Source organism: Crassostrea angulata, chromosome 8 (genome assembly GCF_025612915.1).
Source record: "Crassostrea angulata isolate pt1a10 chromosome 8, ASM2561291v2, whole genome shotgun sequence".
Taxonomy (NCBI): Eukaryota; Metazoa; Mollusca; class Bivalvia; order Ostreida; family Ostreidae; genus Magallana; species Magallana angulata.
This window is the reverse complement of record NC_069118.1, coordinates 790,637-806,729: the sequence shown is the minus strand read 5'-3', so window position 1 is coordinate 806,729 and position 16,093 is coordinate 790,637. Positions and strand designations below refer to the sequence as shown.

The 16,093-nt window shown below is 32.1% G+C and overlaps 2 protein-coding genes across 2 annotated transcripts; both read right to left on the bottom strand.

Annotated features, from left to right (window-relative positions):
• Positions 1–4,103: 4,103 nt before the first annotated feature.
• Positions 4,104–7,194, bottom strand: LOC128159076 (interferon-induced protein 44-like). The gene is made up of 6 exons (XM_052822130.1): positions 6,636–7,194; positions 6,106–6,167; positions 5,435–5,632; positions 5,160–5,306; positions 4,523–4,694; positions 4,104–4,411 (listed from the first exon to the last, which is right to left on the bottom strand). Exons 1-6 carry the CDS (start codon positions 7,159–7,161, stop codon positions 4,104–4,106), a joined length of 1,413 nt encoding a protein of 470 aa, XP_052678090.1. The 5' UTR covers positions 7,162–7,194.
• A 1,999-nt stretch (positions 7,195–9,193) lies between these two features.
• On the bottom strand, positions 9,194–14,508 carry LOC128160641 (interferon-induced protein 44-like). The gene is made up of 6 exons (XM_052823994.1): positions 12,626–14,508; positions 12,237–12,298; positions 11,678–11,875; positions 11,313–11,459; positions 10,764–10,935; positions 9,194–9,634 (listed from the first exon to the last, which is right to left on the bottom strand). Exons 1-6 carry the CDS (start codon positions 13,146–13,148, stop codon positions 9,327–9,329), a joined length of 1,410 nt encoding a protein of 469 aa, XP_052679954.1. The 5' UTR covers positions 13,149–14,508; the 3' UTR covers positions 9,194–9,326.
• Positions 14,509–16,093: the final 1,585 nt, after the last annotated feature.

Sequence of the window (16,093 nt, the reverse complement as noted above, 5' to 3'; positions counted from 1 at the left end):
TCAGTATAGATTGCGATACCTGCCTCATTGGCATATGATTTGTTTTTATTTTTTTTTAATATAGAGATTTTATATATAGAGCCATACTTTACTGTCATATCGATCCATTTTTAAAGTAATTGTGCATGCATGTACAGTAGGCAGGTAAGTGTATGAGTAGGGAGGAAATAAACAATAGGACATTTTGATCTAAATAAAAAGGAATAAAAGAAAAAATAAACAGGTAAAAAAATATGTAGATATTGCATATAGTCAGACCATTAAATTTAAAAGTGGGAAATTACACACCTACAAACAGGTACTGGGCTCTCTCTCTCTCTCTCTCTCTCTCTCTCTCTCTCTCTCTCTCTCTCTCTCTCTCTCTGGGTAGGGGGTTGCGCTGTATGTATCGTAACCATTAAAATTAGTACCTTTGGCATACTTATTGTAGAGCAATACTCTCTCAAAAATTCTTTGACGTTCGTTGATACCTAAATAAAACTATAAGTTGACAATGATGCAAGGCACAGTATGTGTAATTCTTGCTGCGATCGCCAGAACGGTAGCACCGTAAAACATATTATGAGATGAGCTGAATGTATCATTTTTTTTTAGTATTTATTCAATAATAGAGAGGTTTAGCAAACCAACGTGTACGCGTACGTGTACGTGTAGAAGGAAAACATGTGCATTACGTCATCAGTTTGTGTAATGACGAATTGTACACGTATGTACCCGATACGTACACCGATGTACCCGATACGTGTAAATTGCAAAGTACCCGTAAGGTCGAACTTGTAGCCTCTGTTTCTTTGTTGTCAATTAATCTTAATGAATATGTTAACTTTTCTTAAGCCTGAATATTCAGTGTGAATACTGATATTTACCAACATAAATTTTCATTAGCGTTTAATATGTTTTTGGAGTTTTATTACACGCATTTCTTCCTCCAAAACATGCAATGGCTCCGTTATCTTATTAATTTCGATAAATAAAAATGTGCATATATAATAATTAAATGATGTTTAATAAAATTAACACATGCAAAATTCCTACTTTTCGTTTATAACCAACACGCTCAGCTTAGTAGGAGAGGATATCCATAATTACATTAAAACATTTACACGTACAAGTACACGTTACAACTGCTAAACAAGAAAAGTAATTGAGCTGGTATGCGTAGTTCTAACTTGTAACCTACACGTACAAGTACACCTACACGTTGGTCTGCTAAACCTCTCTAATATCAAATGTATGTATACTTGTTAATCGCTAAGTTATATTTGAATGTCGTTGACAAGATATATATTTTTGCAATGTGAATCATTTTATTCATTGCTAATTGGTGGTGACTGTAATGAGTAAATAGTAATTAATTTGGATTTGATGCCATAGTGTGACTGATATTAGCAATGGTATTATCAAAAGGGATACTTGAGTCCGAATTCAAGTTAGAGGGAAAACACATTCTTTTGTAATATTTATGTTAGGATACGATATTGTGAATCTGAAGTCTTATGGGCTATGCAAGTTGTAGCCAAACTATTACATGTGTAGATCTCCACACTCCTTCTTAAAAGTAATTTTTGTTTATATACATGCATATCATGCAATAAAACCCAATCGACGTGCATTGATGCAATATAAAATTTTCAAATTAAGTTAACTATTATCAGTAGGATAAAAGAGAAAGGAATATGTTAGACCTACATGTACATTGTACGTTATCAATAATATCCAAGATGCAAGTTATGTACTTAATAAGTTAATATTCAAAATACAGAAAATTTATGATGACATTTTGATTATTCATGCAGACATGCACCTTAATCATTTATGATATTAAATTACAGATATAGGTGATATGTGTGAACAGACAACTTGCAAGGGGAATAGAAAGTAGAACACGAATAATCTTGAAATAAGTTAGTCTGCAACTGTTGGTTGCCTAAACCGTTCATTTGTTAGTTCACGTTAACTATGTGAGCTCCTTGAGGTGTAAAGTCTAACGTTAAGAAACTACATTGTACAAAATAACAATAAAATTATACAAACCGTGCAATTCTGCTACTTTCGTTTCATTTTCTGATTATTCAAGTACGGTGTAACATATCAACCACAAAGGAATACATTTTGCAGGTTGTGTGATAGTTCACGTAGAGTTAACCCCTTCTGTTACTTTTAACTCCTTTAAAACTTAATACACATTAAAGACGGTAAACTGACCATTGTAACAAATAAATTGTTAAAGTTTATTTTGTTTGGTTTTGTGCCAGGCAATCCTAAAAACTTATAAGACGACTACATTTGTATACAGGTAAATGTAAACAATATTTGTGAAAATAGAAACCATATATCACACTGGTAGTGATCTAACAATGTTTAACAGTGTCTGGAACAGCCAAAAGACATTTTCACTTTCCTCAGTAGTTAATTTAATTCGATCGATGCCAACCTTAGTCTGGCTCATAATTAATCATCGAGGGAACACTCTTTAAGAAAAGCTTTGGACTGTAAATGTGTCTTATGAAACTTCCAAATGATTAAAGATTCATATTTACAAAATTTAACCTATTGAAACTGGAAGATGGAATAACATAGAAAGATGTCAAAGAAGAATACCACTATGTTATGAAATGCCAAGCATTTTCTTTATTCCACAACAAATTGAAGAAAAATATTCAACAAATGTTAATAAATGTTAATAAAATTTGGGAATTTTATGAATACCAATGACATTGATTCATTAAAAACATTGTCCATATGTGTTAAAAAAATATTAGCTCGATTTATTTAACTCTGTACTCTTTCTAACTTGACCCTGCATTTGTACATTTGAAAATTTTTTTTTTGTACATCATGTACCATTATATGGTTTGAGAGAAATAAACATTCATTCAACAATACAGTAAACTCAAAACAACACTAGTTTTATTTTAAGGACCATTGTAGCAACCTCTAATGATACACCGTCCTTTATCAGTGGACTGTATATCATTAGAGGTTGCTACATACCATGATGGTTTACTTGATATTGTCCTTTTTTTTTTTACACATTTGATTAAATGCTAAAAGAGAATGATAAGTCTTAATATGTCATTTTAGATCGGTAAGTAAAACAGTTTATTACCTAATCAAAGATATATATTTTGTTGTTTTATTACAAATTAAATATTTGCGTCTATTTTGAACTGCCGGTCAAAAGACTGCGATCTATTGGACCGCCGGTCAATAGACTGTGATCTATTAGACCACCGGTCAATAGACTGCAATCTATTGGACCGGCAACGTATTTCAGAACGCGGGTATGTTAATGTGACATCCTTTCGATAGTTCTCAGGGAATGTTTATTCCTTTACATAGACGCTGTTTTTAGTACTTGGTGAAACCAAATTCAATGTTATCAAAATCAACTAATCAACATATAAGGTAAAAGACTATTTAAAATCTAATGGGTTGAAGACTCCCCCTTCTTTGTGTAAACTTATTTTAAATTGAGATGTTGTAATGCATGCAACAGGTTTTGTGCATGTAAAAGATAAGAAAAAAAAATGCATAATGGCATGAAAACCATCTGCAATATGCAAATTGTAAACCCCAAACACTAAAGAAGGAATTAGGTAATAAAACAATTATTTAATGCTTGAACAGTCAATAGACCAGAATTTTTCACTTGGTGCAGGGAACAGCTCAGTATGATCTATTGATCACACTGAGCTGTTCCCTGCATCTCGGGAAAGATATTCTGGTCTATTGACTGCTCAAGCATTAAATAATTGTATACTACCAGTTCTTTCGCTCACAGTATAAATAATTTGAGGCTTATGTCCTTTACATGTAACATGTAGCAGGGCAGATTTATACAGGTAGATTTTTAGGTTTTCCTGTCCTAAATACATTTGCCAGAATTAATGAAAATGTTAAGCCAGTATGCAAATAAGATCAAATGTACATCTGTTGCGTTAAACGCCTTCCCCAAAAATATAATCATATAATTAAGCTCATCTTTGTAGCATTAATTCACTTTTATTTTACTTCATCTTAAAGTTAAACGAAGGTAACCCAAAAAATCACAAAACAAATTTTAATCGTTTCCCCAGAGAATCCTAAAACGTTTGGGGGCCTCAGTCCTGTTTATTTAACGTCTCCATCTTTTCTTGTTTTAGCTCATACTGGTTCTCAAGAAAGTCGTCTGCAAACATCAGCGACTTTCGCAACGCTGTTAGGGCCAAAATGTTGATACTGGTCAGGAGTTCAGATTCCTTCTCATAATTTTTGACCGGAAGTACATGGCATCTAGGGATAGCGAAGAGATCCGCGGCCTTGTTGACAGCATCTTCTACAGTTTTACTATTGTACACTTTGCTGATATCATCTCTGACCAATTCACAAATTTCGTCGATCTTCGTAAGAAAAACTAAGGGAGGAACACCTATAAGAGTTTATTTTTCAGAGTATTAGCTACTATAGTAAAATCTAACACCTCGTTAATGAATATACTATTGCTTTCATTTTTTATTAAGTGACTTTTCAAAGTTCAAACCTCTATCAATAGCAAGACTTTTGATTTCTTGAAGTTTTTTAACAACGTCGTTTGACAGAAAGTTCAGGTTACTCCCGTCAAGAATTAAAACAACCACGTGTATTTTATCCCTCATTGTTGGTTCATTGATAAAGCCAGAGCTTTTTATTGACGTCCCAGTCTCGTGGTCAAACTGAAGAAATTGAGTTAACTGAATAAGACACATTTTAGTTAATTGTCATATACTTAAAAGCATAGCGAATAAGTAACAATAAGAATAGAAGGCGGAACTTCACATATCGTGCAATCATTTTCAGAATGACTTCTGAAATTTGCTTCAAAAGTTATATGATTTACAGTAAGAATGACTTCTGAAATTTGCTCGAAAAGTTCTATATTTTTTTTTTACAGTGGGATGATTAACGATGTTCCTATTTCCTTACATACCTTGTCATTTTGATTAATACTTCTTTTAAGTTTAAAGTATAAATCCAAGATTATCTTCTAATATATAATGATTTCGGTTACTTTTTTAATAACTGGCGTCATTCTCATTTTAAATTTAAAATGTGCTGACTCCTAGAGAATTATGTACACTGTATTTTGTTTTCAAAATTTCTTAGATTCTCCTTAGATTTTGATTTTAATTCTTATTTACCGTGTAATGATTTGGGAGGTTTCCATCCATAATAAAACCAATATCCTCGTTCTTGATGTTTATCCGATCTTTTACTCCACAAGTATCGCATATTCGGAAACGAAGATATTTCTTGGTGGATGGGTCACGGATCCGTAATTTATCGAACTATTAATGGAATATTAATATTGAAAAGAAAAAGTATATATCTTAAGATATCAATGTAATCGTGCAAAATGAGTATTGTTGGTGCTGAGAGAGAGAGAGAGAGAGAGAGAGAGAGAGAGAGAGATCACCTTTTGTGTGATGCCTTTTTCTGCACTTCCGGAACATGCACGGGAGGAAATTCCACCTTTGAAGATTGAGTTGAAGGTGTTGAATAAACTGGATTTTCCGGCGCCGGCCTGTCCAATCAGTAAAATGTTGACTTCCGGAATTTTCATCTCAGGAAACGGTTCGTAAGTGGCGATAAATTCCTTTAATTCTTGAAAACCCTCAAACATAAGGCACATATTTGTGTTAGTTTAAAGATAAATGCAAATTGACTTGAAAATATTGTTAAAAAATATGCTAATTCGATGTTAAGACTATATAATTGATATCAGCCCCATTGTAAGCTTCCTTATTACCACATACATTCCTCAGTTTACTTTAAACTATGGATTTTGATTAACCTTTCTGGAAAAATGATATAACTTGCATCAAAAATCTTTAATTCAAAAGCCAAGATAAAAATAAATATCGTTATTAATATATCAATTAAAGCACCTCATTGTTGTTTAAAATTTGGTCAATTTTTTTTGCAAACAATCCGATAGGGTATAAATGTACTTTATAACATATAAAAGTATTTGAATAACTTTTTCTTAATGTTATTAAAATTGGTGCTCAAGGACAACTAGTCTAACAATCGAATATTTTATTCTGATGTAGCAAATAAGTTACCTCACACAGTTGTCTAACTCACCTTATTATTCCACTCTGTAGAATCCCTCCAAGGAATCTGTAGTTCCTCGTCTGGTAAACCATCTAAAATTCAGGCACAAAGCCATCAAATAAAAAGATTTTTTGGGCGTTTCCTCTTTAATACTATATATACTTCCTTGAGACGAAAATCTCTGCATAAAGATGTGAAAATTTTCAAGGTAAAAAGCTAATGAATACTCAGAGTGAAAAAATCCACTCATGATTATATATTGTTTCTTACAGAACCTTGATTGTAAATATATATTTTACTTCTTAAAAACGCTTTCAATGACCTAGATTTAAGGCAACAATATTGGCAATTTTGGATGAAAAATTGCATTTTCAAAAATGTAATACAGTTAACATGAGCAAAAGCTCCAGGCGGATTTGAACTCACGATCTGCGGACCCGAAGCCCAATACTTTAACCACTGAGCTACGACGATATTAACATTTTGACAAAACATTAAAATCGCCATCTTGTGACGTAGTGTCTTAAAATGATATTGATGATATGATGATAATACATTACCTTTGACCAGGTAGACCTCCAGATCTGTGACGTTGTTGTGACCGTTTGCCACAGACTGGTCAGTCTCTCCTTTCATGTCAAATCTTTGCCCGTCAAATAAACCAGTTGTATTGCATTTGTAACAGTTTGATGGAATTTTTTTTTCCATTTTAACACACGTGTGAAAACTGTTTAATGAATAAAACCAAGGTCCATGATATATAGTTTTGAAATGTGTTTCTCCATCAATGTGAGGAAATTTCATTGGTTTCCAATGACCAGCACTATACAATGTAAACAGAAACGCTCTCTGGTCTGTACACCAGCCCCCAGTACTCCCCCAGCTGTCTGACAGGTACCCCCCGTACACGTTGTTATCCTTGTTGTAGAAGATGGTCACCGTGGGTCCTTTGTTATCACACAACTCGTGGAACATTTTTGTTGACCCTCCGTCTCGACTTAATTTGTATAGGAGCTCAAACCTACTATTCCCGCCAATCCATTCTGATATCTTGTTCTTGTGTTTATGCACGAGGAATCCGTTCATATTGTCGAAATGCCTAAAAGGTGTTCGTGATTTTTTAAAACACACAATTTTTTCTCTGCCTGAAACAATGGGAAATATTACAGACAGTATTATTATTTTTTAGCAAATCTAATTTTTAATGAGAGTTTGAAAGTTATGGTAAATTCAAGACTATATCAATAGATGTAAGAACATCGTTTATTCTGACTAAAACGCCTTTCCTTACAGTGCACATTTTAAATATGTAACAACTTTATAACTGTAGATGCATATTCTTAATATCTACATTCATACCTGATAACCGTCAACAGCAAAAATAGTTATTTAAGAGCCGATCAATAGTTATGAAAATACTTAAAACGCTTTGCTTATCTTTATAAAAAAACAAATAAACTACGATGCTCCTAGCTACCCTAAAATATTAAATTAACACCAACTTACCAAAATAAATACAACTACTTTTGTTTTGATTTAACTCACCGCTTTTTTAAAATAAGCATATGTACGGTTGGCTAAACTAATCATAAAAAGGGAAGAATAAATATTTTTGATTATGTACGCTGATACATATATATATATAAAGATACAATTGTACGTAAGCATTTTATTACCATGATTCTCAAAACTAAATTTATAAGTAATTTGACTCAATCAAAATAAAGCAATATTAAAATCTTAATTGATTAGATAGTTAAGGATTTATTTTACATTTTGTTTACTTATATTTTGTTACAGAGAAATGTCAAGTCATTAATTACACCTTACTAGTAAAACAGAGTTACCAATACTTCACTTATGATAACAGAAAATGGCAGGAAATAGGAAAGAATTCAGATATATGTATTATGCTTGTAACATTTTTATTAATTAGAAAACATTGCAAATACATATCAAGAATTGTGAATATTAAAAATTAATCAAATATTCTTTAAAAATAATTAAAACAAATCGTACAAATTGCCTCTTTAAAACAATCAATAACATTGAGACATAGCTGACAGAAAAAATGTAAAATTGGACTCTATTTTTTTTTTCAGAACCACACTTTTTTCTTTTTCTTATGATTTGGCCAACGTTTGTTTTTCACATTATAAAAACTTGTAAACATTAAAAATAAAGATAATTTTTAAAGTGTGAAAGTGACTGTCCTAATTTATTTATTGAAAAATTCGTTAAGCGGGTCAAAAAATAACATTCAAATAATATTATTATACATCTACGAGACACCAAGTATCATAGTAAAAATAATGAAATTGATGGAAAAACCTTTAAAGCCTTTTCTTATGAAAGTTCATTCCATATTTTTTGTTGAGAAGGCCACTGGGCATGGTAGTTTATGCTTGCTGATGTAAACACTGACTAGCTTGAACAGTAAATAAACTTGCAAGTGATAAAGAATAATAATTATTTGGAAAAATGTAAATATTCTTTGGACCTTAAAAACCCTGGTATTTATTTCCACAACTTTTAAAAAATTCAGATTTCTTATAAAAAAAAATAATAATTATATAATAGTAAAAAATGTTAATATAAAAAAACTGAAAGCTTTCTTTTTTTCCATTAAAATGTTTACGTGTCAAAATCAATCAATCATTCTTCTTGAAAATTTTTCTAATAATATCGATTTGGTTTTTTGTCTCATGGGGTTTGTTTACTGAAGTAACATAGTGAAGAAGTTGTCATCCCTGAAAAAGTAACAGAGTGTTGTTCGGTCTAAAATAGAATCTACATAAACCCCGTAAATAAAATCAGGACATATTGTCAGTCAAAAACAAAACAAAAAACACGACTCTTTATATGCTCGGAGTAAAGTTCTTTCTGTTGTTATCATTTTACAGCACACAATTTTGCCTGTATGCAATGTGGTCGGTTCAAATTGTCTTGAAGCAATTTAAAACTTTTTTGACTCTTTTATTCACTATAAATTGACCATATAAAGTATAAGTTTTAATATATATATATATATATATATATATATATATATATATATATATATATATATATATATATATATATATATATATATATATATATATATATATATACACACACACACACACACACACACACACAAAGTTAAGCTGAACCTGTTTATTTACACAGGCGACATCGATGTAATTTTAAATTGAAATAACTTACAATACTAGTTCAATCAAATGAAAGTTTATTTAGATCTTTTGAAATGCTCAGTCCCTTTTGTTTAATATCTGTACATTATCCTGTTGCCAATCATACTGGTTCTCTAAAAAGTCATCTGCAAACACCAACGACTTTTTCAGAGCCGTTAGAGCTAGAATATTTATATCCATATTAAGAATGGTTTCCTTCTCATAATTTTTGACCGGAAGTACTTGGGATCTTGGGATAGCAATGGTTGCAGCAGCCTCGTCGATCACATCTTCAATGTTGCTACTCTTGTACGTTTTGCTGACGTCCTTCTCAACTAATTTACAAACTTTGTCGATCTTCGTAAGGAAAACAAGATGGGGTATTCCTAAAAAGAAAAAAAAACATAAAATGATGGATCATTGAGTTTAACATTTAGGAATTGCAATAAAATAAAACTTTGTCATTATATATTGATTTAAGACTGCTTCTAAATTAGAATCTTACACTGACTTGTATTCGTAAATATGATTTGTTGCCCATTCAAGTCCGACAATTGCTATATTGGTTCTCAAATATTTTTGTTATGCTCATTGCTACCCACCTGCTATACAAGGATGAACATATATTATAATATTTCATTTCATTCAAGTATTCTTTTCCCTGGAAGTAAGTAACCAAACATATCCAAGCAAAACAGAATGACTTCAAGGCAAGCAAAGTAATGCAACCTTTTCTGTTTAAGATACTTTGAATATGTTGTCATTCTTGCCAAATGATTGTTTAAAATATCAAATTTAGTTGGACGTCTTTGTTTCTCTTATCTGAATTATAACTACAATCAGTATAAAATGTGTATAGAAGCAGAATTCCCTGTAACCTAAATGCATCGGTCTAAAATCAACTGACCGTTAATATACCCCAATAGTAGCTGAGGAACGGAATAAAAAATAATACATAAATTTATAAACTCAAATCAGTATTCGCAGTACATGTATCTTAATCCTTTTCCCTTAATTTGGCCTCTCCTTCACTTTAGATTTTCAATTATCTGATTACAGGTTGCTTTGTCAACTGTGACTTCTATGAATCTATAATATCTTAAGATAAACAATAAGATGTTATAAATTTGAATTTGAAAAGGTACATCGAAAATGTGTTTCAATGATATTATGTAATGTAAAACAACATGTGGTGTAAAACAACAGACGATTATAATTAATCTAATAGTATCATGTAATTCTGTTAGTGCAGAACAGGTCTTTGAAACACCCTCTTAATGAACTACGATACAACGTTTCATTATATTGGTTATTTGTAGCGTAACTATATTAACAAAATTAAAAAAAAGTTTCATTTTACGAGAAGTATTTTGATTCTGATACTTGTTGATCTACCATACTTGATATCCGCGCGAGTGTGTTAACGACCCTCACATATAGTGAATCCAAACTAATCCAAAATGATACTTTCATCATCTTGATTTTGTAACGACCCCTCTGACATTAAGTACTTACCCCTATCTACCACCACACTTTTGATATCCTTGAGTTTTGAGACGACCCCCTCTGACAGGACGTCCAGTGTACTCCCGTCAAGTACAAACACCACCACGTGTATCCTATCCTTCACTGTGGGCTCTTTGACAAAGCCCAGGATTTTTTTTGATACAGTGGAATCAACTTCAAACTAAATAGATCAAATATATGAAGGTTTATTATATGTTTACATAATCATACTATATATTTATTTTCAGTGTGGAAATCCCTTTTTGAAAACGTAAAAGCGCACTTTTTTTGCATTGCTTTTAATAAAACTCAGTATTACAATTCCGGGTAAGGGACCACGTGATTGAGATCTTTGATTGATATTTTAGTTAAGTTCTCTTACAAACTGATATCATCTAACAGATTAACACTTATCTTAATGTACGCTGTCAATGTGATATGACAGGAGACTGCTAAATACATCTTACAGATTCCCTTTCAAACGTTTATGATTGTTCCCCCTTTGCATCCACTCTACTGCGTATCTTTATCAAGAACGTTTACCAGGTCTTAGCATACCATGTAATGATTAGGGATATTGCCATCCAGGATGAAGCCTACATTTTCAATTTTAATTGATACATCCTCCTCCACACCCCTTGTGTCACAGATCCGGAAACGAAGGTATTTCTTGGTCGAAGGGTCACGGATTCGGAATTTTTCAAACTATTAAAAACAAGTTAAAAGTTTTTTTTTTAATTTGTGAAAACGCTGTTTGACCTCTGTATTTTATTTATACTTTAATATTCTATATTAATTTATGCACCGTAAAATAATATCTTAATATGTCATATCATAATAAATATGTTATGAGAAAATTCGGGGGTTGGCTGATAGATAGATAAATAGATAACTAGATAGATGCTATAAAGAAGAGGTCCCACTCTTTTTGTAAGGCTGTTTTCGGCGCCTCCGGTACATGCCCGAGAAGACATTTCGCCTTTGAAGATGGAGTTGATGGTGTTGAGGAAACTGGACTTCCCGGCTCCGACCTGTCCTATCAGTAGAATGTTGACTTCTGGGATCTTCATCTCCTCCAGGGGATTGTAATTTGCAACAAATTCTTTTAATTCTTGAAAAGTCTGAAAAATCGTTCATGTACACAAAAAACAAAATACATGTAAGTGGTATCATCAAGTGATATCATCAAAATAATCAGATCATAATCTAATGATATTTCGTTATTTTTGATATGCAAAGCGCCGTCGAGATTGCAATATAATGGTACTGTATCTTGTTATATGTTGCGGAAATATGTAGTATAAGGTTATTAATTACAGAACAGTACCGCAACAATTAATTTGAATTTTATACGGCAAAACCACACAGACAATAATCCTATTTACTGGAAATGAGTGGTTGTTGTACGTTTCATTTGAAGTGTTCGAGTAAGTTAATAAAGTGTTACTAGTACGTATTAGATATGCTTTTTCAATGACATACCTGTGAACTCCAGTCTGGTGAGTCCCTCCAGGGAGATTCGGGTTCATCATCGGGCAATCCTTCTACAACAGTAATAAGGGATGACAAGCTGTCATGTACATATGCATATTGTACACACATTTCATTTCTTCATTTAAAGTATACATATATTTTAGTTCTGAGAAACTGATAACAGAACCCAACAGTTAACTACTTTAGCAAATGATAAGTCAATTTACATGCTACCTCAACTATTGAAGTCATTGCAATATGAATTAATTCATGTGAATGGACAAATTATCTTCATTTACAAACCTGATACACTTTTTCTAACGTTTTCATGATGATGACGTCCATGATTACTGACATGGATATATACTGACCTTTGACTATCTAGTAATAACAATTACCTTTGACCAGGTAGACCTCCAGATCGGTGACATTGTTGTGACCGTTTGCCACAGACTGGGCAGTCTCTCCTTTCATGTCAAATCTTTGCCCGTCAAAGAAATAATGCTGAGAGTAAAATGGATAGTAACCTTGCAATGATTTGTTCAATACTGTATTTGAGCATGAAGCTAAAGAATAAAACCACGGTCCGTACTTGTCTGATTTAAAATGAGTTCCTCCACTTGTATAAGGAAACATCACTGGTTTCCAGTTGCCAGCAGAATGTAATTTGAACAGAAACGCTCTCTGGTCTGTACACCAGCCCCCAGTACTCTCCCAGCTGTCTGACAGGTACCCCCCGTACACATTGTTATCCTTATTGTAGAAGATGGTCGCAGTGGGTCCTTTGTTGTCACACAACTCATGGAACCTCTGGTAAGACATCCCGTCACGGCTTATTTTGTATAGGAGCTCAAACTGACTGTCCCTGCCAATCCACTGTGATATTTGTTTCTTGTCTTTACGTGTAAGTAGCTCCGCCATGCTTTCTATACTTTAAAACAAATGTGCATACAAAGAAACTGAAGAAATGAATAATATGTAGTCCTGTAACAATTTGAAAAGTAATTTGTAGTTTTCTATATTTTATGAAACGAGTTGAATACATCATTTTCTAGTATTTATTCTATGAGTATACTTGTTAACCGCTAAGTTATATTAGAGATACATGTGTTTTTTTGTAATGTGATCATTTCATTAATTGCTAAGTGGTGGGGACTATAATTTGTTAGTTGTAATTAATTCGAATTTAATACCACAGTGTGACTGATATTACCAATGGTATAATTTAAAGGATACTTGAGTCCGAATTCAAGTTTAAAGATAAAAACTCACATTCTTTTGTAATATTTATGTAAAGGTATGGTAATAGTGAATCTTATAGTGAGCCTTATGTTTACATGCAAATCTTGCAAGAAAACCCAATCGACGTGCATTGATGCGACATAAAATGTTTAAATTGATTTTTAAAGTATTATCAGTAGGATAAAAGAGTGAGGAATATGTTAGGCCAGCCTACAAGTACGTTATTCATCCAAAGTCAGTTATAGTGCCCCAAAACAATTTTTGTTGTCACAAGCGATTTTTGAAAACAAAATTCTCCATCTTTAGTTGTTGAGGGGATTAAATATAATATCTAGCTATGACTGACTTATGAATTAAAATATTACGATGTATTAATCCCATTTCCTGTATTAAAATGAAAAATTTAGAAGCCAAATTTGATCAAAACCGGATGTCACAAACGAGAGTGGTCATATTTAGGCCCAAAAAAACATTAATCATAAAAATGAAATATACATATTGATTCGCTGGGTGTTTAAATCAGGAATAAGTCTGTATTTGAGTGTAACGTAATTTACAGCAGTGTAACGTAATTCACGAACATACATAACTACTGTTTTAATTTCATATAATGACAAGAATGAAATATGCAAAGCTTTAAAAGAAATACTGATGGGAACCAAAAAGATCAAAGGTTAGAGAAAACTTTCGCAAAGAAGAGGTTATTATGCTGTTTTTCACGCGGGGGGAGGGGGGGGGTGATTTGTAATAGCCGTTCAGATCATGTCTCTGGGACGCATGTTTCAAAAACGTCAATTTGGTACCATAAGGCTTGCAAGAAGTGGGTAACTTGTTGTATGAGCTCTGATCCTTGTCAAGGCAGTGAGAGTGACACCCCTACCAACAGTTTTACAGAAAGCAAGCACTGGAACATTTATATTGTTGGTGATTAGGTGAACGCAAGTATCAAGTATATGCGCGCATATTGCCACCATGTACAAAGGTTTATAGTACACTGTTTGTTGAAAAAATTATCGGATAAGACCAGGGATATTATATCAATTTATGATAGGTGGGAAAAAGTCCTTTAGATGGCCCGAACAGACGGACAAGACTTGGATTCCTAGTACAGAGAAATATTGATATTCTTTTCTCTTTGAACGAGCCAGTAAAGCAGGAAAAGACTAGAAATATGTTTAAATTTTCTGAAATATAGAAGAAGAAAGAAGAGGAAGAAAAAAAAGTTCAAAGTTTGTGTGATAAACTGTTAAAATCCCTTCAATAAGATAACTTTATTTACTTAATCTTAATATTATGTTTATTTCCATATTGACTCTTACAACCTCGTTTGTGAACTACGATACGTTGCTTGTTTTATTCTACAGGTTTATTTTGAAATATAATGTATTGCCCATTCCCATCAAATTTATATGGACACAAGAAAATATTGCTTTTATTATCTGTAGTAAGTAGTTATTATGTTATTTAAGAACATACAGATTTAACAAAATATGTAAAATGTGACATAATCTGATTTGAAACAATCATTACACTTTAGAGATATATGTTATCATTTGCATAAGTATTGCCACATATCTTTTTTTATTTCCCATACTTTCATTTGTGAAATAACTGCTGTTTAATCATAAATAAAACATATAGATTTGCAATTTAAGGCATTAACGCGAATCACGTTACAAAGAAGACCATTTCACTATGTCTCAAAACAAATATTTCCTCTGAGTTTCAACGTAACAAAAACTTAAGAACCTCTTATTAAAAGGTATACAAATGAAAGCAGATGCATAATTCTTTGTTGAATTTAGAATGCAGGTCTAAAAAAAGAATAAATAAAATAGGTTTTTTATAACACGACATTTTTTTCTTTTTACCTTACAGATACTATGTGATAAATGGACTATTTTAGAATTGATAGTCAATTTTCCATTGAACTATGGTTTTTAATTGGATAGTTACTCTATCTGCATCAAGCATTATTACTTGAAACATTATTTTTGAATGCTACAATAAAAAATTATTTTACATTTTGTATAGTATTCCATGAAGATACGTAATTCACTTCTAAAATTACACTGGATTTGTTAAATATGTCTGAAAAATATAACATTTTATTTTCCATAGCTCTTATATGTGTTTTCTGGTCATTCAGATGTTGCTCTATCCAAATTTATAAATTCCCTGCGATATCTGTACTGAGCCGTTTTTCGGAAATCTTTGGGGCACTTTAACTGACTTTGGATGTATTTATAATATCTAAGATGCAAGACATGTACTTAATAAATTAATATTCAAAATACTAAAAATTGATGACGTTATTTTGATAATTCATGCAGATCTAGACATGCACCTTAATCATTTATGATATCAAAATACAGGTTTAGGTGTTATGTGCTAATTAACGGGTAACTTGCAAGGGGAATAGAAAGAAGAACACGAATAATCTTGCTTATATAAGGAATAAGGAATCATTCTTTGAGTATTATGAGGTGATAATTTTGGTCGGGGCGTGATCAAATCCAATAAAGCCCGAAGGGCTTTATGATAGATTTGAACACGCCCCGACCGAAATTATCACCTCATAATATTCAAAGAATGATTCCTTATTACTTATATTTATATAATAT

Excerpts from the sequence above, each read along its gene's own strand:
- LOC128159076 (XM_052822130.1), bottom strand. The coding sequence starts at position 7,161 with ATGAACGGATTCCTCGTGCATAAACACAAGAACAAGATATCAGAATGG. Across the intron at positions 6,168-6,635 it reads GGAGGTCTACCTGGTCAAAG|ATGGTTTACCAGACGAGGAA; the intron begins GTAATGTATTAT and ends CCTGAATTTTAG. Across the intron at positions 4,412-4,522 it reads AAGTCTTGCTATTGATAGAG|GTGTTCCTCCCTTAGTTTTT; the intron begins GTTTGAACTTTG and ends AAACTCTTATAG.
- LOC128160641 (XM_052823994.1), bottom strand. The coding sequence starts at position 13,148 with ATGGCGGAGCTACTTACACGTAAAGACAAGAAACAAATATCACAGTGG. Across the intron at positions 12,299-12,625 it reads GGAGGTCTACCTGGTCAAAG|AAGGATTGCCCGATGATGAA; the intron begins GTAATTGTTATT and ends TTACTGTTGTAG. Across the intron at positions 11,876-12,236 it reads CACCAGACTGGAGTTCACAG|ACTTTTCAAGAATTAAAAGA; the intron begins GTATGTCATTGA and ends ACGATTTTTCAG.